Raw genomic sequence first — 23,630 nt, forward strand, 5'->3', positions numbered from 1 at the left:
ATCTAACAGTGCAGTAGTATCTAACAGTGCAGTAGTATCTAACAGTGCAGTCGTCTCTAACAATTCACAACAATACACAGAAATCTAAAAGTAAAAGAATGGAATTAAGAAATATATAAATGTTAGGACAAGCAATATCGGAGTGGCATTGACTACAATACAGTGGAATATAATACAGTATATACATATGAGATTAGTAAAACAGTATGTAAACATTATGAAAGAGACTAGTGTTCCATTATTAAAGTGACTAGTGTTCCATTATTAAAGTGGCCAGTGATTCCATGTCTATGTATATATGTCAGCAGCCTCTGCAGGGTTGAGTAACCGGGTGGAAGACGGCTAGTGATGGCTGTTTAACAGTCTGATGGCCTTGGGATAGAAGTTGTTATTCAGTCTCTCGGTCCCAGCTTTGATGCACCTGTACTGACCTCTACTTCTCGATGATAGCGGGGTGAACAGGCCATTACTCGGGTGGTTGATGTCCTTGATTATCTTTTTGGCCTTCCTGTGACATCGGGTGCTGTAGGTGTCCTGGAGGGCAGGCAGTATGATCCCAGTGAGACGTTGGGCAGACCGCACCATCCTCTGGAGAGCGCTGCAGTTGCGGGCGGTGCAGTTGCCGTACCAGGCGGTGCTACAGCCTGACAGGATGCTCTCAATTGTGTGTCTGTAAAAGTTTGTGAGGGTTTTAGGGGCCAAGACAAGGTTGAAGAGACACTGTTGCACCTTCTTCACCACACTGTCTGTGTGGGTGGACCATTTCAGTGTCTGTGACGTGTCCGCCGAGGAACTTGAAGCTTTCCACCTTCTCCACTGCGGTCACATCAATGTGGATAGGGGCTTGCTCCCTTTGCTGTTTCCTGAAGTCCACCATCAGCTCCTTTGTTTTGTTGACATTGAGGGAGAGGTTAATTTCCTGACACCACACTCCGAGGGCCCTCACCTCCTCCCTGTAGGCTGTCTTGTTATTGTTGGTAATCAGGCCTACTACTGTTGTGTCATCTGCAAACTTGATGATTGAGTTGGAGGTGTGCGTAGCCACGCAGTCATGGGTGAACAGGGAGGATATTCGGGTACTATGGTGTTGAAGGCTGAGCTGTAGTCAATTAATAGCATTCTTACATAGGTATTCCTCTTGTCCAGATGGGATAGGGCAGTGTGCAGTGTATTGGCAATTTAATTGTCTGTGGATCTTATTGGGGCAGTAAGAAAATTTAAGTGGGTCTAGGGTGTCATGTAAGGTAGAGGTGATATGATCCTTAACTAGCCTCTCAAAGCACTTCATGATGATAGAAGTGAGTGATACGTCACGATAGTAATTTAGTTCAGTTACCTTTGCTTTCTTGGGTACAGGAAGAATGGTGTACATCTTGAGCATGTGGGGACAGCAGACTAGGATAGGGATGGATTGAATATGTCCGGTAACACTCCAGCCAGCTTGTCTGCGCATGCTCTGAGGACGCAGCTATGGATGCCATCTGAGCCGACAGCCTTGCGAAGGTTAATACGTTTAAATGTCTTACTCCCGTCATCCACAGAGAACAAGAGCCAACAGTCGTTGGGAGCAGGACACGTCGGTGCACTTGTGTTATCAAAGCAGGCGAAGAAGGTATTTAGCTTGTCCGGTAGCAAGACGTCGGTGTCCGCGATGTGTCTGGTGATAATCCGTGATTGTCTGTAGCCCCTGTCACATACGCCTCGTGTCTAAGCCGTTGAATCGCAACTCTACTTTGTCTCTGTCTTACACCTATGTAACCAGTCTTACACCTATGTTACCATCCTTACACCTATATAACCAGTCTTACACCTATGTTTTGCATCTGACAGGGATCACCTGGCCTAACTGGAGATATGGTACGCCCAGCACCAGCAATTAAACTTGAATGAAATCAAATCTAGGTATTTTCATACAGCAATTAAGCCAACTAGGCAGCCAGTGGTCTTTGTGCTGAACAGGAGGTTGGTGGCATCTTAGTTGGGGAGAACAGGCTAGTGGTAATGACTGGAGCGGAATCAGTGGAATGGTATCAAATACATCAAACACATGGTTTCCAGGTGGTTGATGCCGTTCCATTTGCTCTGTTCCAGCCATTATTATGAACCGTCCTCCTGTCAGCAGCCTCCACTGGTGTGCTGAGAACATGTGGATCTAACATCTGTCTCCATAGCAGCTTTATAAGCAACAAGCTGTTAACCCATAGCCTGATCCAGGATCTGTTTGTGCTGCCTTTCTAACTCATATTGTCATTTGCAACAGGTCTGGGATGAGGCCATGAGTTTACATCTGTCTCCACAGAAACAAGCTGGACACACACTCATTCCAACACTGAATGCCATCCAACCGGCCTATCTAGGAATCCATCCAGCATCCAGCTAGCCTGGTCCATTGCTGTCCTTGTCGAGCCAATCTTCCTTTGGCATGGCAATGAGTAGGAAGGCATTGGCATGATAGCACAAACAGATCTGGCACCAGGCTAGCATCCAGCCCCTCTCTCTCTCTCTTATACAGAAGCGACATTTCAACAAATAGCAGAATATCAATGGCGTGTCAAACAGAGTAATGCTAGGCTATGTGTCCAGTTTACTGGTGCTATGAGAGGCCTAGACCGTGAAGCTAGGGTAAGCAACACCCATAGCCTGGCCATACACAAATGACAGCCCTGCTCTGATACCCTTCTGTCTTCTGTCCCTAGGGATCCCCTGGGTTGCCAGGTCAGACGGGGGCTCTGGGCAAAGAGGGAAAAAGGGTGAGTAAACGCCACACACACAATCACACACAGGCACTGCTACTCTTTGTGTGGCCTGGGCTGGGCCTTTCTCCTGCTTCTGGACCCCTTCCCCTGGGGACTGCCTGACAACAGCTGAGGACAGCGTGTGGAGTGGATGTAGGGTCCGGAGTTGGCCTGGGTGGGCCTGATAGGGTCGAGCCCTGGGGGAATGCTAATAATTGGACTAGGTTTAATAAATGTCTCTGAGAGGTCAACATAACTGGCAGCACACGTGGCCAGTCCCAGCAGGCAGCTGTCCTAAGCAGTGTTATGTTTCCTATAAAGGGCCATACAGGGTTAAAAGAACAATGGCTGTGACTGTACAAACAAGAACATTCCAGTTCTACCCAGTTGGCCCACTTGGATTTCACCTCTTGCTACCGTCGAGCAGTCTTAGAGCTCTCACCAATTCCTAGAGGTACTGCAGTGGTCAATGTCATTTTAACATTGTAGTCATTTAGCAGACGCTCTTATCCAGAGCGACTTACAGTAGTGATTGTATACATCTTTTCACATTCAACTTAGCCTTGATTAAACTACAGCATGATACTGTGATGCTTCAGATGCAGGATCTTAATTTGATTGTTGAGTGTTGAGATTGTCCCGTTATGTTGGTTTTCAAACGTAAGTAGTGTAAGTATAGTGTATTCACTTTAGAAGCCAATCCAAAAGATGACTTGTTAGAGGCCTGATTGGTATCACACTTTTTCTCCATCCCTAGCAAACACAGCTGATTAATCACCTGGCATTCTAAACTGAAGATCATGATTAGGTGATTTTATTTATTTTATTTATTTCACCTTTATTTAACCAGGAAGGCTAGTTGAGAACAAGTTCTCATTTACAACTGCGACCCGCCCAAGATAAAGCATAGCAGTTCGACAGATACGACAACACAGTTACACATGGAATAAACAAACATACAGCCAATGATACAGTAGAAAAAAGTCTATATACAGTGTGTGCAAATGTGGTAAGATAAGGGAGGTAAGGCAATAAATATGCCATGGTGGCGATGTAATTACAATATACCAATAAACACTGGAGTGATTGATGTGCAGAAGATGAATGTGCAAGTAGAGATACTGAGATACTGGGGTGCAAAGGAGCAAGATAAATAAATAAATACAGTATGGGGATGAGGTAGTTGGATGGGCTATTTACAGATGGGCTATATACAGGTGCAGTGATCTACAAGCTGCTCTGACAGCTGGTGCTTAAAGCTAGTGAGGGAGATGGAAGCCTCCAGTTTCAGTGATTTTTGCAGTTCGTTCCAGTCATTGGCAGCAGACAACTGGAAGGAAAGGCGGCCAAATGAGGAATTGGCTTTGGGGGTGACCAGTGAGATATACCTGCTGGAGCGCGTGCTACGAGTGGGTGCTGCTATGGTGACCAGTGAGCTGAGATAAGGTGGGGCTTTACCTAGCAGAGACTTGTAAATTACCTAAAGCCAGTGTGTCCGGTGACAAGTATGAAGCGAGGGCCAGCCAATGAGAGCGTACAGGTCGCAATGGTGGGTAGGATGTGGAGCTTTGGTGACAAAACGGATGGCACTGTGATAGACTGCATCCAATTTGTTGAGTAGAGTGTTGGAGGCTATTTTGTTAATGACATCGCCGAAGTCGAGGATCTGTAGGCTGGTCAGTTTTACAAGGGTATGTTTGGCAGCATGATTGAAGGATGCTTTGTTGTGACATAGGAAGCCGATTCTAGATTTAATTTTGGATTGGAGATGCTTAATGTGAGTCTGGAAGGAGATTTTACAGTCTAACCAGACACCTAGGTATTTGTAGTTGTCCACATATTTAAGTCAGAGCCGTCCAGAGTAGTGATGCTGGACGGGCGGGCAGGTGCGGGCAGCGATCGGTTGAAGAGCATGCATTTAGTTTTACTTGCATTTAAGAGCAGTTGGAGGCAACGGAAGGAGAGTTGTATGGCATTGAAGCTCGTCTGGAGGTTAGTTAACACAGTGTCCAAAGAAGGGCCAGAAGTATACAGAATGGTGTCGTCTGCGTAGAGGTGGATGAGAGAATCACCAGCAGCAAGAGCGACATCATTGATGTATACAGAGAAGAGAGTCTGCCTGAGAATTGAACCCTGTGGCACCCCCATAGAGATTGCCAGAGGTCCAGACATCAGGCCCTCCGATTTGACACTGAACTCTGTCTGAGAAGTAGCTAGTGAACCTGGCAAGGCAGTCTGCCGATAAGAATGTGGTGATTGACAGAGTCGAAATTGGCCAGGTCGATGAAGATGGCTGCACAGTAATGTCTCTTATCGATGGTGGTTATGATATCATTTAGGACCTTGAGTGTGGCTGAGGTGCACCCATGACCGGCTCTGAAACCAGATTGCATAGCGGAGAAGTTATGGTGTGATTCGAAATGGTTGGTAATCTATTTGTTAACTTGGCTTTCGAAGACCTTAGAAAGGCAGGGTAGGATAGATATACTGTAGGTCTGTAGCAGTTTGAGTCTAGAGTGTCTCCCCTTTGAAGAGGGGGATGATCGCGGCAGCTTTCCAATCTTTGGGAATCTCAGACGATATGAAAGAGAGGTTGAACAGGCTAGTAATAAGGGTTGCAACAATTTTGACAGATAATTTTAGAAAGAGAGGGTCCAGATTGTCTAGCCCGGCTGATTACTGGAGTCAGGTGTGTTTGCTGGGGCTGGGGCAAAACTGTGACACCAATCAGGCCCTCGAGGACTGGAGTTGGCCACCTTGTGTTAGAGGAATGTGATTGTTGTTCCCAACCTCGAGGGCCTGATTGGCGTCACAGTCTTGCCCCAGCCCCAGCAAACACACCTGACTCCAGTAATCAGCCGGGCTAGACAATCTGGACCCTCTCTTTCTAAAAATTATCTGTCAAAATTGTTGCAACCCCTGTTGCTAGCCTGTTCAACCTCTCTTTCGTGTAGAAGATAAACGTCATAACATAAACCACCACTCAGCCCTCAATAAATCTTCTGTAACAGCCCAATGTCCATAACTGAGCCAGTATCGTCATCTGTGAAGAAATAATAATTGGTGTACTTGTTTGTAATAGTTTGTTATGACGTCAGAGCCAGACTCTCAGAGGGCAGGAGAAGCATCGTATGACCATATTACACACTTACTCCATCTGTCATTGATGACTCAGTCAGGCGTCATAACAAACTATGACTCAGTCAGACGTCATAACAAACTATTACAAACAAGTACACCGATTATGGCAGTCAATTATTTTTTATTCACAGATGACGATACTGGCTCAGTTATGGACATTGGGCTGTTACAGAAGATTTATTGAGGGCTGAGTGGTGGTTTATGTAGAAGTAGTGATATATTCAGAAGTGGGCCAAGTAAGTCTGCCTTCCGGATTAGTCGATGCTGCGAAACGATACTCTTCGAGACATCTGGGCCCGTATTCACAAAGAGGCTCAGAGTCAGAGTACTCCTCTGTCAATATAATCGTATTCATTATGATCTGAAAGGGAAACTGATCCTATATCAGCACTTCTACACTAAGGGGCTTTGTGAATTTGGGCCATGGGCAACAATAGCATTTCCCTAGTAGGCTAGTTACAATACTATAAACAGTTCATATCTATACTTTGAGTGTACAAAACATTAAGAACACCTGCTGTTTCCATGACATAGACTGACCAGGTGAATCCAGGTGACAGCTATGATCCCTTATTGTGATGTCACTTGTTAAATCCACTTAAATCGGTGTAGATGAAGGGGAGGAGACAGGTTAAAGAAGAATTTTAAGCCTTGAGACAGTTGAGACATGGGTTGTAGGTTGAATGGGCAAGACAAAACATTTAAGTTCTTTTGAACGGGGTATGGTAGTAGGTGCCAGGCACACCAGTTTGGGTCAAGAACTGCAACGCTGCTGGGTTATTTACGCTCAACAGTTACCCGTGTCTTTCAAGAATGGTCCACCACCCTAAGGACATCCAGCTAACTTGACACAACTGTGGGAAGTATTGGAGTCAACATGGGCAGCATCCCTGTGGAATGCTTTCGACACCTTTCCATGACCCGAGTCCATGACCCGACGAATTGAGGCTGTTCCGAGAGCAAAAGGGGAGAGTGGGGGGGGGGTCCTTAATAACGAAGGTATTCTTAAAGTTTGGTACACTCAGTGTATATCAACAGTTTAGTGCTATTCCTGAACGTTTCCGTAGCTCTCACTGACACTGCATGAGCTAACAGTGAATCACATTCTCAATGCAAGAATTCCTGGACAGAAAAACAGAATTGAAATCGGAAGTTAGTTAGAGCTGATGGCTGGTGCTACTGTTTATATCCTCACACCAGAAGTGGAACGTTGCAACATAGCGTATCTGACCTCGGAGGCAACTGAATCGTTTGGTGTCAAAGGTCCCAATTATAGCGTGACCTCTATGAGAACTTGAACATCAATTTCTACCCAATCATAACCCCTTTAATTGGTTTCAGTCTGTGTTTGGAGTCCAATTGGAGTCCAATCAGCATGTTGTAATGTTTCCTCGCTGGGTTTGGACCACTGTTCATTAAAAGCAGTGAGCCCCATAAGGAAATAAAGTAGCATTTAAACTAATGTCTTCTTGAGTGTGGAACATGCCTGGGTTCAAATAGGATTTGTTTTCTTTCTTTTTAACTACACTTCATTTGAGCTCCCCTGGCGTGATGGGTCTAGTGGAATAGGCAAAAACCCTGTCAACTGGCACTCCAGTCAGGCTCATTCAAATGCTTCTTTTTGTTGTTGTTGAAATAACTCAAATACTAATTGAACCCAGGTCAGGTGTGGAAGGGCATCTCCTTCAGTAGTAATGTGTTAGTGGAGTAGAGTCGTTACACTAAGCCAGTCGGCCATTTGAATCCGTGTCAAAAAATGTTGTTCTGTTGAAGATACACACAACCTCTCTATTAATACCCAGGATGGGTCCCGAATGGAGTCCTGTTCCCTGCTGTATGTAGGACACGACTTCTGACCAGAGCCCTATGAGGTAGTGCACTACTTCTGACCAGAGCCCTATGAGGTAGTGCACTACTTCTGACCAGAGCCCTATGAGGTAGTGCACTACTTCTGACCAGAGCCCTATGAGGTAGTGCACTACTTCTGACCAGAGCCCTATGAGGTAGTGCACTACTTCTGACCAGAGCCCTATGAGGTAGTGCACTACTTCTGACCAGAGCCCTATGAGGTAGTGCACTACTTCTGACCAGAGCCCTATGAGGTAGTGCACTACTTCTGACCAGAGTCCTATGGGGTAGTGCACTACTTCTGACCAGAGCCCTATGAGGTAGTGCACTACTTCTGAACAGAGCCCTATGGGGTAGTACACTACTTCTGACCAGAGCCCTATGAGGTAGTGCACTACTTCTGACCAGAGTCCTATGGGGTAGTGCACTACTTCTGACCAGAGCCCTATGAGGTAGTGCACTACTTCTGAACAGAGCCCTATGGGGTAGTACACTACTTCTGACCAGAGCCCTATGAGGTAGTACGCTACTTCTGACCAGAGCCATATGAGGTAGTGCACTACTTTTGTTCAGAGCCCTATGAGGTAGTACACTACTTCTGACCAGGGCTCTATGAGGTAGTACACTACTTCTGACCAGGGCTCTATGAGGTAGTGCACTACTTCTGACCAGGGCTCTATGAGGTAGTGCACTACTTCTGACCAGAGCCCTATGAGGTAGTGCACTACTTCTGACCAGAGCCCTATGAGGTAGTGCACTACTTCTGACCAGAGCCCTATGAGGTAGTGCACTACTTCTGACCAGAGCCCTATGAGGTAGTGCACTACTTCTGAATAGTACAAAGAGTTCCATTTGGGTCGTAGGCTCTGTCTTTGATGGCTGCTGGCCTGCATGGCTTCCTGGTTACTGTGAATGTGCTAAGGTTTCCCCCTAGTTAAGCCCAGAACCTGTCACGTGGCCCATATGAAACTGAGAAATCACAAATTGACTTCCTGTTGGTTGTGTGACGTCCTAGGAAGAAGTGATAATAAAAAAGTCTGTGATTGGGTAACACCATCCCATGACGTGTCCAGGGTAACACAGTGTAGATAGACTACCATCCCATGAAGTGTCCAGGGAAATCCAGATGATCTGTAAATCTGCCATCGCCTTACGTCGGCTGTGATACCCAGAGCTAGACGAGCCACATAGTATTTTATTCAGAGGAATGTCAGCTTTCAATGAAAAAAAAAACTGGTATGTTTCTAACAGATTTTATTTTTATAAATATAAACTATGCAATTTCGACTCAAGGGTGCACCAATCAGCTTTAGGGGGTTGAAGCTCTGAGCCTGTCACAGGTAGCCCAGGGAAGTTGTTGATCAACCTGTGTCTTTGGAAGCCTGTGGTTTAAGGAAGGGAAAGAAGACTTATTATTGGGGTCGGGGTCTCTCTCTCTCTCTCTCTCTCTCTCTCTCTCTCTCTCTCTCTCTCTCTCTCTCTCTCTCTCTCTCACTCTCTCTCTCTCTCTCTCTCTCTCTCACTCTCTCTCTCTCACTCTCTCTCTCTCACTCTCTCTCTCTCTCTCTCTCTCTCTCTCTCTCTCACTCTCTCTCTCTCTCTCTCTCTCTCTCTCTCTCACACTCTCTCTCTCTCTCACTCTCTCTCTCTCTCTCTCTCTCTCTCTCACTCTCTCTCTCTCTCTCTCTCTCTCTCTCTCTCTCTCTCTCACGCTCTCTCTCTCTCACGCTCTCTCTCTCACGCTCTCTCTCACTCTCTCTCTCTCTCACTCACTCACTCACTCACTCACTCACTCACTCACTCACTCACTCACTCACTCACTCACTCACTCACTCACTCACTCGCCAGAAGGTCAGTTGATATCTCTCACCCAATTAACAACCCTCGCCCAACATTACACATTAGTTTTACACCTTGTGAGTTTCCAGACCTGGGTTCAAATAGTACTGAAAATCATATAAAATACATTCACTGTGCTTGACTGAGTTAGCCAATGCGCAATGCAACCAGTAGAATAGTCCCAAATTTGCACGTCTGGCACTTCAGGGAGGGTAATGCTCGACAGTATTCGAACGATTTCAAATAGTATTTGAACCCAGGCCTGCCTTTCACACCTTCTGGGTTTCCACTTGGTAAGGTGGCCTCAGCTGCCAAGGAATCTCCTGACTTCACTGTCTCTGACCACTCAGGACCTTTACGGAGTAGACGGAAGTATCAAGCTTCCTATCAAGGTATTGGATTAGACATTTGATTTGGGGTATAAGCTGTCGTCCAACCCAGCCCCTCTCACACTGTCTGCTTCTGTTCAGTTGAAGAAAAACAACTGCTCAGGCCCCTACCGTACGTCTCCCTTTAAACAGACGTAGAGGGCTTTGGAACAGGTGGGAACAGGGGAACAGGAGCAGAGAAGGAAAGGGTGGATTTGAATCATTTCTGGTCAAAGACGTATTCATGTACCTTTACTTATACAGGCTACTCTCATTGAGACAGATCTCTTTTACAAGGGAGACCTGTTCATATATATATATATAAACTGGGTGGTTCGAGCCCTTAATGCTGATTGGCTGACAGCCGTGGTATATCAATCAGACCATATACCGCGGATATGACAAAACATTTGTTTTTACTGCTCGTTGGTAACCCGTTTATAATAGCAATAAGGCATGAGGGGGTGTGGTATATGGCCAATATACCACTGCATAATGGTTGACCTTAACAACACGTCAGGATGGCAGGATGTACACTGTCGTACAGTATGCAGGAAAAATGACAAACGCTTTGGAGTTGGACTTTGTAGTCATTAAGGTGGTGGTGGTGGTGGTGGTGGTGTGTGTGTTGTTTTCAATATTAAAGCCTTGCGTCTGCATCACACCATGGTGGAGGGTAGCACCATTAATAGTCATGTGACTTGCTTGCCATCCATTATGCATACAGTAGCACTGACATAGAATGGCAGTCTAGGGCTGTGTCACAAATGACACTCTATTACCTATATAGAGCACTACTTTTAACCAGAGGCCTATGCACACCCTGTGGGCTTTGGTTTAAAGGAGTGTTGCGAATAGGGGTGCCATTTGGGACGCAACTTCTGACACTCTGCAGGAGATCAAAAGGGAAGAGGAAGGGTACCTGTTAAAAAGGATTTCTCTCCTTGCCGCTGGCGACACAGTCAAACATGAATCAGAAGCTCCTGTGATGATGTGCTAAGCTTCATGTGGTCATTGTTGGTTGGCTGTGTCCCACACTGGACCAGAGAGGAACAGGGACTAGGGGAGCGGTGGTGTAGGGATTTGGGGGTTTTACACTGTAAAGCTGCTCGGCATTGGCAGCATATGGACATCAGGTTGTGTCCCAAATGGCAATTCCCTAAATAGTGCACTATTTTTCTGCATAGCCCTATGCACCCTTGTAATAAATAGTGCGCTACAAATGGAATAGTGTGACATTTGGGTCTGTTATAAGACAGAGAGAAGTCTGGACTGAGTACTTTGAAAGGAGCATGTTGTTTTGTGCATGTTGAAGGGAATGAGACGTGAGGATTTGGGATTTGACCGTGTGAAGCTTGTTGGCGTTGGCAGCCTCTGGGCATTAGTGTCTGTGATAAGACTGAACCGATGACTGAGTAACTGAATAACTTCCCTGTTAGGGCAATACATCTGGACTCATCTTCTGAGCTATCAACATAATCACAGTGTTGCTCTCCTTCCTCCTTTCACTACTAACTAGCTCAACTACAACGCTGGTACAATGGGCTCCTGAGTGGCACAGCAGTCTGAGGCACTGAATCTCAGTGCTAGAGGCATCACTACAGACACCCTGGTTCGAATCCAGGCTGTGTCACAACCGGCTGTGATTGGGAGTCCAATAGGGCGGCGACACAATTGGCCCAGCTCACATCACACAGGAACACACCGCTCACATCACACAGGAGCACACCGCTCACATCACACAGGAGCCCACCTCTCACATCACACAGGAGCACACCGCTCACATCACACAGGAGCACACCTCACATCACACACTGCTCACATCACACAGGAGCCACACCTCTCACATCACACAGGAGCACACCATCACACACATCACACAGGAGCCCACCTCTCACATCACACACCTCTCACATCACACAGGAGCCCACCTCTCACATCACACAGGAGCACACTGCTCACATCACACAGGAGCCCACCTCTCACATCACACAGGAGCCCACCTCTCACATCACACAGGAGCCCACCTCTCACATCACACAGGAGCACACTGCTCACATCACACAGGAGCCCACCCTCATCACACAGGAACATCACACAGGGCCCACCTCTCACATCACACAGGAACACACACATCACACAGGAGCCCACCTCTCACTCACATCACATCACACAGGAGCACACCAGGTAGGCTCACATCACACAGGAGCAGTGTGAACAGACACACAGAGTTACACTAAACAATTAACATCACACAGTAGAAAAAAAGGGGGAGTCTATATACATTGTGTGCAAAAGGCATGAGGAGGTAGGAGAATAATTACAATTTTGCAGATTAATAACACATCAGATGGTCACAGGTTATTGGTGTGCAAAAGAGCAGAAAAGTAAATAAATAAAAACAGTATGGGGATGAGGTAGGTAAAAATGGGTGAGCTCCGATAGACATCACACAGGAGCACACCTCTCACATCACACAGGAGCTTTAGGGATGATCAGTGAGATACACCTGCTCACATCACACAGGAAGGCACACTAGCATGGACTGACCACATCACACAGGACTAGAGCACACCTGACAAAACGGATCACATAAACTGCACACAGGAGTTGAAACACATCACACAGGAGCACATCACACAGGAGCACACCTCTCACATCACACAGGAGCCCACCTCTCACATCACACAGGAGCACACATCACACAGGAGCCCACCTCTCACATCACACAGGAGCCCACCTCTCACATCACACAGGAGCCCACCTCTCACATCACACAGGAACACACCTCTCACATCACACAGCCCACCTCTCACATCACACAGGAGCACACCTCTCACATCACACAGGAGCCCACCTCTCACATCACACAGGAGCACACCTCTCACATCACACAGGAGCACACCGCTCACATCACACAGGAACAAGTTCTCACAACTGCGACCTGGCCAAGAACACAGGAACAGACTCTCACATCACACAGGAGTAAACAATTAACAAGTCAATCACATAGAAAAAACAGGACACCTCTCACATCACACAGGAACACACCTCTCACATCACACAGGTAAATAAATAAAAACAGTATGGGGATGAGGTAGGTAAAACGAGCACACCTCATCACACAGGAACACACATCACACAGGAGCCCACCTCTCACATCACACAGGAACACACCGCTCACATCACACAGGAACACAAAGCTCACATCACACAGGAGCACACCTCTCACATCACACAGGAGCCCACCTCTCACATCACACAGGAGCCCACCTCTCACATCACACAGGAGCCCACCTGCTCACATCACACAGGAGCACACCTCTCACATCACACAGGAGAAAGCACCTGTACATCACACAGGAGCACACCGCTCACATCACACAGGAGCCCACCTCTCACATCACACAGGAGCACACCGCTCACATCACACAGGAGCACACCTCTCACATCACACAGGAGCCCACCTCTCACATCACACAGGAGCACACTCTCACATCACACAGGAGCACACCTCTCACATCACACAGGAGCCCACCTCTCACATCACACAGGAGCACACCTCTCACATCACACAGGAGCCCACCTCTCACATCACACAGGAGCCCACCTCTCACATCACACAGGAGCACACTGCTCCAAGCTGGTTTATCACAACATACACTGCTTTGGGAAGCTGCTAGCTGCAGAGTAGTGTGTGGATTCAGTAGAAACATGTGTTTACTGCTGGGCAAGGCAGTGGGTAGCTGTGGATGAATACATGTGTGTGTATCACACAAAGCAGGCTAGGTGTTGGAGCTCTGAGCCATGCCCTATGGGAGACATAAGCCGTATTAGATGCATGACTGTACCAGTTAAATGTATTTAAAGCCCTCTGATAAAATGAACCAGAAGTCTACGGTATAGTGATTCCCTTGTTTTGGTTGGTAGATTATATCTGATGACCTTTTTCAATGTTGAGCAGCAGAGTAGAGAATAGCACAATCAAATAAATGATTTCTTACATGTTATTACAATAATTGTCTATTGCTAATAATTCACTTTAGTCTTTGATGTATTGTGCATCAGGAAGAGGAACCGACTTGGGGCATACACACTGTACTGTAGGGGCAGGAAGGAGAGGCCTCTTCCCCTAGTCTTGCATGGTTTTGGGAAACGCATGGCTCGGAGAGACACACGTATTGTGCAGCATTTGTTTTTATGAGACACAGTCTGATACTAGGACTGGATAACGGATGAAACTCCAGCAAGCCTTGAGGACCCTCCACAGAACAACTCATCTGGCTATGGATGTCGGATGTGTACTGAGGAGATGAATTCTGAGTGATCATCCCTAGTGCAGATGTTTTATTTTGGTCAAGGGATTCAACAACTTTCCTTCCTCGTTGTGAGTTACTGAACACAAAGTGTTGAGTAGAAGTTGTGACACACAATACATGTACAGCATGTAGAGTTTAGCAGACAGGCAACACGTGGGAAACATACGTGACTAAACGTGGAGAGGTTATACGTGACTATACCATGGAGACAGGAAGAGTAAACTTATCCTAGCCTATGTGCCATAACAGACATGTGTCACATTCTGACCTCTTCTTTCATCTGAACTCTTTAACCCCCACCATCATCATCTTCCAAAATGGCAGCATCTTTGTTGAGAGGAGCTATCTGTCCTTGTACCTTAGCTGTAAAATGTCATTACGTGGGAGCCACAACAACACATGAGCAGTATGCCAGTCCGGTCAAATAGCAGAGGACAAAACAGAGCCATGAAAGGATAGAAAGCAAAAGATGACCTAGTCAGTCAGTCAGTCAGCAGAAAGAGTCAGTCAGTCAGCAGAGACAGTCAGTCAGTCAGTCAGCAGAGTCAGTCAGTCAGCAGAGTCAGTCAGTCAGTCAGCAGAAACAGTCAGTCAGTCAGTAAGCAGAGTCAGCCAGCAGAGTCAGTCAGCCAGCAGAAACAGTCAGTCAGCAGAGTCAGTCAGCAGAGACAAACAGTCGGTCATCAGAGACAGTCAGTCGGTCATCAGAGAAAGTCAGTCGGTCATCAGAGACAAACAGTCGGTCATCAGAGACAGTCAGTCGGTCATCAGAGATAGTCAGTCAGTCATCAGAGACAAATAGTCGGTCATCAGAGACAGTCAGTCAGTCGGTCAGTCAGCAGAGACAGTCAGTCAGTCGGTCAGTCAGCAGAGACAGTCAGTCAGTCAACAGAGACAGTCATTCAGCAGAGACAGTCAGTCAGTCAGCAGAGACAGTCATTCAGCAGACAAAGTCAGAAGTCAGTCAGCATAGACAGTCAGTCAGCAGAGAGAGTCAGACAGTCAGTCAGTCAGTCAGTCAGCATAGACAGTCAGTCAGCAGAGAGAGTCAGTCAGTCAGCAGAGAGAGTCATTCAGCAGAGACAGTCAATCAGCAGAGAGAGTCAGTCAGTCTGTCAGTCAGTCAACAGAGACAGTCATTCAGCAGACACAGTCAGTCAGTCAGTCAGAAGTCAGTCAGCATAGACAGTCAGTCAGCAGAGACAGTCAGTCAGTATAGACAGTCAGTCAGTATAGACAGTCAGTCAGCAGACACAGTCAGTCAGTCAGTCAGAAGTCAGTCTGCATAGACAGTCAGTCAGCAGAGACAGTCAGTCAGTATAGACAGTCAGTCAGTATAGACAGTCAGTCAGCAGAGACAGTCAGTCTGCAGAGACAGTCAGTCAGTATAGACAGTCAGTCAACAGAGACAGTCAGTCAGAAGTCAGTCAGTATAGACAGTCAGTCAGCAGAGAGAGTAGGTGTGTGATTGGCAGGGACACAGAACCAAGGGAGATGTTACATAATTACATGTTTTTCCGTTTTCGAGAGTTTTATTTATTTTTTACTATTTTCTACATTGTAGAATAATAGTGAGGACATCAAAACTATGAAATGACACATATGGAAACATGTAGTATTGAAAAAAAGTGTTAAAAATATATATTTCATATTTGAGATGATTCAAAGTAGTCACCCTTTGCCTTGTTGGATGTGTATTTCCCACCGTGAAGCATGGAGGAGGAGGTGTTATGGTGTGGGGGTGCTTTGCTGGTGGCACTGTCTGTGATTTATTTAGAATTCAAGGCACATTTAACCAGCATGGCTACCACAGCATTCTGCAGCGATACACCATCCCATCTGGTTTGGGCTTAGTGGGACTATAATTTGTTTTTTAACAGGACAATGACCCAAAACCCACCTCCAGGCTGTCTAAGGGCTATTTGACCAAGAAGGAGAGTGATGGAGTGCTGCATCAGATGACCTGGCCTCCACAATCACCCAACCTCAACCAAAATGAGATGGTTTGGGATGAGTCAGACCGCATATTGTAACATGACATAAGATAACATGACATATTGTAACATAACATAAGATAACATGACATATTGTAACATAAGATAACATTACATATTGTAACATAACATGAAGTATTGAACATGACATAAGATAACATGACATATTGTAACATAACATAATATAAGATAACATTACATATTGTAACATAACATGAAATATTGTAACATGACATAGCATGGCGTGGCGTAGCATAGGGTCACAAGCCAAAACACCATCCTCTACTGAAAAATTCACTTCCTGTTCAGCTCTAATGCGGTGGTACTGAAACAGGATACAGTAATACTATTCACATGTACAATGCATTTGGAAAGGATTCAGAACCATTCACTTTTTCAAATCAAATCCAAATCAAATCAAAGACACATTTTGTTACCTTGCATTCTAAAATGGATTTATTTTTTTATCCTCGACAATCTACACACAATACCCCATCATGACAAAGCGAAAAGAGGTTTTAAGAAATGTTTGCAAATGTATTTATTATTTACATACCTATTCAGACCATTTGCTATGAGACTTGAATTTATACTCAGGTGCATCCTGTTTTCATTGATCATCCTTGAGATGTTTCTCCAACTTGATTGGAGTCCACATGTGGCAAATTCAATTGATTTGACATGATTTGGAAGGTCACACACCTGTCTATATAAGGTCCCACAGTTGACCATGTATGTCAGAGCAAAATCCAAGCCATGAGGTTGAAGGAATTGTCCTCAGAGCTCCAAGACAGGATTGTGTCAAGGTACAGAAGGGTACCAAGAACACAGTGGCCATTCTTAAATGGAAGAAGTTTGGAACCACCAAGACTCTTCCTAGAGCTTGCCAAACTGAGCAATCAGAGGAGAAGGCCCTTGGTCAGGGTGGTGACCAAGAGCCCAATGGTCACTCTGACAGAGCTCCAGAGATGGGAGAACCTTCCAGAAGGACAACCATCTCTGCATCACTCCACCAATCAGGCCTTTAGGGTAGAGTGGCCAGGCGGAAGCTACTCCTCAGTAAAATGCACGGCAGCCCGCTTGGAGTTGGCCAAAAGGCACCTAAAGGACTCTCAGACCATGAGAAACAAGATTCTCTGGTCTGATAAAACCAAGATTGAACTCTTTTGCCTGAATGCCAATCGTCACGTCTGGAGGAAACCAGGCATCGCTCATCACCTGTCCAATACCATCCCTATGGTGACGCATGGTGTGGGATGTTTTTCAGCGGCAGGGACTGGGAGACTAGTCAGAATCGAGGAAAATATTAATGGAGCAAAGTACAGAGAGATCCTTGATGAAAACTTGATACAGAACACTCAAGACCTCAGACTGGGGTGAAAGTTGACCTTTCAACAGGACAACAACCCTAAGCACACAGCCAAGACAACACAGGAGTGGCTTTGGGACAAGTCTCTGAATGTCATTGAGTGACTCAGCCAGAGCCCGAACTTGAACCAAATCGAACATCTCTGGAGAGATCTGAAAATAGCTGTGCAGCGAAGCTCCCCATCCAACCTAACAGAACTTGAAAGGATCTTCAAGCTTGTCATACCCCAAGAAGACTCGAGGCTGTAATCACTGCCAAAGGTGCTTCAACAAAGTCCTGAGTAAAGGGTCTGAATACATATGTAAATGTGATATTTCATTATTATAATTTTTTTAATACATTTGCAAAAATGTCTGAAAACCTGACTTTGCTTTGTCATTATGGGTTATTGTTTGAAGATTGATGAGAGGAAAAAACAATTTAATCAGTTTTAGATGAAGGCTGCGTAACAAAATGTGGAGAAATTGAAGGCGTCTGAATACATTCTGAATGCACTGTAAATATCATTGCCTGTGCTTGATGATGTGATGCTTGGTATGCACAGAGCAGCAGTCCAGATCTTCCCCAGGGGTCATAAAGTCATTATCGTAGAGGATGAGTGTATTCACGTTTCTGATGCTTATTGATCAAACAGAGATGATTATAGAGAGATGGCTCTGGGCTATGGGAAGTCTTACATTTCACAGACCATTCATTTTCCTGTATTGACTCTGGGTGTGTCCCATATGGCATCATATTCTCTATATAGTGCACTACTTTTGACTAGAGCTGTATTTTCACTGGTCAAAATTAGTGCGCTACGTAGGGAATAGAGTGCCATTTAGAACACACAACCCTCTTGTTCTATTTTCTCTGTGATCATTAGCCAGACCCTGACACTGGGTGATTATAGATGTACAGTCAATCTAATTATATACTAATTACCCTCAGTCTGTTGGGTGAAGTACCCCTTTAATACAAGACATTGTTAGATATCTGGATTATATAAATCATAGTCATTATAAATTATTGAAAATTGTTTCAGCTAATTCATCAAAAGGATTTTTTTGGTGTTTATGTAAAGGACAAATGATCAATCTTGTGGTCTTTGTTAGTGTGATAATGACGATGATGATGATGATAATGACGGTGATGACGGTGATGATGTCACAAAGCCATCTGCCATATACAGTATGTGTGTTGCTGTGATTGTCAATGGCTGATATATACCAGGATACTAGCCATAAACGTTAAGCATAGCACCGTTTCAGCTTCCATGTAAGAGACTGAGTAAGCAGAGACAGTATAACTATTCACAACACACAAATATCAAAACGGTTGGGATTATGTTGGAAATAGTTTGCCTCCAACTGATCCCCTGACGTAAAAACCCCCAAGTAAAAACCCAGCAAGTGGGATGGTCCACACTTCATTTCACAACAATGAGATAGGAATGGGAGCTCACCAAACCATTAGATACGTGATACATGTCTGGAAGTAAGTCAATAAATCACTGTATGTACAGTTGTTGGGTCAGAAGTGATTTTCTCAGGATAGTGAATGCCCCCCAGATGTTATGAGAAGAGTTGATGGTCGGTAATTCAAGACATGGTGTTCCTTCCAAAATGGCACCCTAATACCTAGATAGTGCTCTCCTTTTACCCAGGGCCCATAGGTCTCTGGTCAAAATAAGTGCATTATATAGGGAATAGGATGCCATTTTAGACACAAACGTTTTTCTCCAACAGCAATGATATCACTTTATATCTACCCATTATTGTCAGCATTAACCATTGTGATACAACAGTGCACAATGCCAGATCACGTACACTCTGTGCAAGCCCGATGTCTAATGTTTCGGGGCTTTGGTGTTCAGCACTCTGATAGGTTACACACTTTCTTCTTAGTGCGCCTTCCAGTTTTTCACTTTTATGTGAATGTCACACGGTGAGAGGATTAATATAGCTGAGCCCTGTGGCCTTGCTGTGTGACATGGCTATCCAATGTAAAACAGTACAGGTGGAAGGGCTATCGCCAGTGACTCTATGATATAGTTGTAGAGTGAGAGTAACTGTATGTTAGGGAAGTGAACTGATTGTATGTTAGGCAGGTGACTGTGAACTGACCAATGGCTGGATACTACACTGATCCACACATGGGGATATGAAGGACAGTAACAGTATCTCAGGAAAGTGGTAGTGGTGTTTAGGGTTTTCCAATGGCAGCCCTGGTCCACAGTGATGTAGAGGAGAGTGGTAACATATAGAGATAGTGATGTAGAGGAGAATGGTAAAATCTTGTGATATAGAGGAGAGTGGTAACATCTAGAGATGTAGAGTAGAGTGGTAACATATAGAGATGTAGAGGAGAGTGGTAACATATAGAGATGTAGAGGAGAGTGGTAACATATAGAGATAGTGATGTAGAGGAGAGTGGTAACATATAGAGATGTAGAGGAGAGTGGTAACATATAGAGATAGTGATGTAGAGGAGAGTGGTAACATATAGAGATAGTGATGTAGAGGAGAGTGGTAACATATAGAGATAGTGATGTAGAGGAGAGTGGTAACATATAGAGATAGTGATGTAGAGGAGAGTGGTAACATATAGAGATGTAGAGGAGAGTGGTAACATATAGAGATAGAGATGTAGAGGAGAGTGGTAACATATAGAGATAGTGATGTAGAGGAGAGTGGTAACATATAGAGATAGTGATGTAGAGGAGAGTGGTAACATATAGCGATGTAGAGGAGAGTGGTAACATATAGAGATAGTGATGTAGAGGAGAGTGGTAACATATAGAGATAGTGATGTAGAGGAGAGTGGTAACATATCAAATCAAATCAAATTGTATTTGTCACATACACATGGTTAGCAGATGTTAATGCGAGTGTGGCGAAATGCTTGTGCTTCTAGTTCCGACAATGCAGTAATAACCAAGTAATCTAACTAACAATTCCAAAACTACTGTCTTATACACACAGGTGTAGGGGGATAAAGAATATGTACATAAAGATATTTGAATGAGTGATGGTACAGAGCAGCATAGGCAAGATACAGTAGATGGTATCGAGTACAGTATATACATATGAGATGAGTATGTAAACAAAGTGGCATAGTTAAAGTGGCTAGTGATACATGTATTACATAATGATGCAGTAGATGATATGGAGTACAGTATATACGTATACATATGAGATGAATAATGTAGGGTATGTAAACATTATATTAGGTAGCATTGTTTAAAGTGGCTAGTGATGTATTTTACATCATTTCCCATCAATTCCCATTATTAAAGTGGCTGGAGTTGAGTCAGTGTGTTGGCAGCAGCCACTCAATGTTAGTGGTGGCTGTTTAACAGTCTGATGGCCTTGAGATAGAGGCTGTTTTTCAGTCTCTCGGTCCCAGCTTTGATGCACCTGTACTGACCTCGCCTTCTGGATGATAGCGGGGTGAACAGGCAGTGGCTCGGGTGGTTGTTGTCCTTGATGATCTTTATGGCCTTCCTGTAACATCGGATGGTGTAGGTGTCCTGAAGGGCAGGTAGTTTGCCCCCGGTGATGCGTTGTGCAGACCTCACTACCCTCTGGAGAGCCTTACGGTTGTGGGTCGGAGCAGTTGCCGTACCAGGCGGTGATACAGCCCGCCAGGATGCTCTCGATTGTGCATCTGTAGAAGTTTGTGCTTTTGGTGACAAGCCGAATTTCTTCAGCCTCCTGAGGTTGAAGAGGCGCTGCTGCGCCTTCTTCACAATGCTGTCTGTGTGGGTGGACCAATTCAGTTTGTCTGTGATGTGTATGCCGAGGAACTTAAAACTTGCTACCCTCTCCACTACTGTTCCATCGATGTGGATAGGGGTGTTCCCTCTGCTGTTTCCTGAAGTCACAATCATCTCCTTAGTTTTGTTGACGTTGAGTGTGAGGTTATTTTCCTGACACCACACTCCGAGGGCCCTCACCTCCTCCCTGTAGGCCGTCTCGTCGTTGTTGGTAATCAAGCCTACCACTGTTGTGTCGTCCGCAAACTTGATGATTGAGTTGGAGGCGTGCGTGGCCACGCAGTCGTGGGTGAACAGGGAGTACAGGAGAGGGCTCAGAACGCACCCTTGTGGGGCCCCAGTGTTGAGGATCAGCGGGGTAGAGATGTTGTTGCCTACCCTCACCACCTGGGGGCGGCCCGTCAGGAAGTCCAGTACCCAGTTGCACAGGGCAGGGTCGAGACCCAGGGACGAGCTTGGAGGGTACGATGGTGTTAAATGCCGAGCTGTAGTCGATGAACAGCATTCTCACATAGGTATTCCTCTTGTCCAGATGGGTTAGGGCAGTGTGCAGTGTGGTTGAGATTGCATCGTCTGTGGACCTATTTGGGCGGTAAACAAATTGGAGTGGGTCTAGGGTGTCAGGTAGGGTGGAGGTGATATGGTCCTTGACTAGTCTCTCAAAGCACTTCATGATGACGGAAGTGAGTGCTACGGGGCGGTAGTCATTTAGCTCAGTTACCTTAGCTTTCTTGGGAACAGGAACAGGAATATAGAGGTGTAGAGGAGAGTGGTAACATATAGTGATGTAGAGGAGAGTGGGAACATGTAGAGGAGAGTGGTAACATATAGAGATAGTGGTGTAGAGGAGAGTGGTAACATATAGAGATGTAGAGGAGAGTGGTAACATATAGAGATAGTGGTGTAGAGGAGAGTGGTAACATATAGAGATGTAGAGGAGAGTGGTAACATATAGAGATAGTGGTGTAGAGGAGAGTGGTAACATATAGTGATGTAGAGGAGAGTGGTAACATATAGAGATAGTGGTGTAGAGGAGAGTGGTAACATATAGAGATGTAGAGGAGCGTGGTAACATATAGTGATGTAGAGGAGAGTGGTAACATATAGACAAAGTGGTGTAGAGGAGAGTGGTAACATATAGAGATAGTGATGTAGAGGAGAATGGTAACATATAGAGATGTAGAGGAGAGTGGTAACATATAGAGATGTAGAGGAGAGTGGTAACATATAGTGATGTACCTACTAGCACAGACATTTCAAGGGGCTTCATCCCTCTTAGTAATACTATTTCTATGAGCGGTACTTGTATCTTAGGGGTGTTAGAACTGTTAAGGGTTTTCCAGACGTACTGAATGACCCAACCAGTCCTAACCAGTCCCTAGCAGCTGCCACTTTAAGCCCCAGACCAGTGGGGTAACCAATAGCCATGTCTGTCTGTCCTCCCCAACCTCCTCCCCAACCTCCTCCTCCTCTGTCTCCTCCTCCTCCCCCCACCTTCTCATCCTCCTCCTCTCCCACCTTCTCCTCTTTGTCTCTTCCTCCTCCTCCCCCCACCTCCTCCTCCTCTGTCTCCTCCTCCTCCTCCCCCCACCTTCTCATCCTCCTCTCCCACCTCCTCCTCTGTCTCTTCCTCCTCCTCCTTCTCCTCCCCAATCTCCTCCTCCTCTGTCTCCTCCTCCTCCCCCACCTTCTCATCCTCCTCCTCTCCCACCTTCTCCTCTTTGTCTCTTCCTCCTCCTCCTTCTCCTCCCCCCCACCTCCTCCTCCTCTGTCTCCTCCTCCTCCCCCACCTTCTCATCCTCCTCTCCCACCTCCTCCCTCCTCCTCCTCCTCCTTCTCCCCCACCTCCTCCTCCTCTGTCTCTCCTCCTCCTCCCCCACCTTCTCATCCTCCTCCTCTCCCACCTTCTCCTCCTTTGTCTCTTCCTCCTCCTCCTTCTCCTCCCCCACCTTCTCCTCCTTTGTCTCTTCCTCCTCCTCCTCTCTCCTCCCCCACCTCCTCCTCCTCTGTCTCTTCCTCCTCCTCCTTCTCCTCCTCCCACACCTCCTTCTCCTCTGTCTCCTCCTCCTTCTCCTCATCCTCCTCCTCCTCACCCACCTTCTCCTCTGTTCCTCCCTCTCCTTCTCCTCCTCACCCACCTTCTCCTCTGTTCCTCCCTCTCCTTCTCCTCCTCCCCCACCTTCTCCTCCTCTGTCTCTTCCTCCTCCTCATTCTCACCCTACTCCTCCCACACCTCCTTCTCCTCTGTCTCCTCCTTCTC

The 23,630-nt window shown here is 45.8% G+C and overlaps 1 protein-coding gene across 1 annotated transcript in view; it reads left to right on the forward strand.

Annotated features, from left to right (window-relative positions):
* Positions 1-23,630, forward strand: part of LOC112239043 (collagen alpha-1(XIX) chain) — a gene marked incomplete at its 3' end in the record, with an annotated part of 235,180 nt that overhangs the window by 95,960 nt on the left and 115,590 nt on the right. The window contains 1 exon segment of the mRNA XM_042317802.1: positions 2,697-2,750. Within this exon segment, the coding sequence (XP_042173736.1) occupies positions 2,697-2,750 (54 nt within the window).

The sequence above is a fragment of the Oncorhynchus tshawytscha genome, unplaced genomic scaffold, assembly GCF_018296145.1.
Source record: "Oncorhynchus tshawytscha isolate Ot180627B unplaced genomic scaffold, Otsh_v2.0 Un_scaffold_3672_pilon_pilon, whole genome shotgun sequence".
Taxonomy (NCBI): Eukaryota; Metazoa; Chordata; class Actinopteri; order Salmoniformes; family Salmonidae; genus Oncorhynchus; species Oncorhynchus tshawytscha.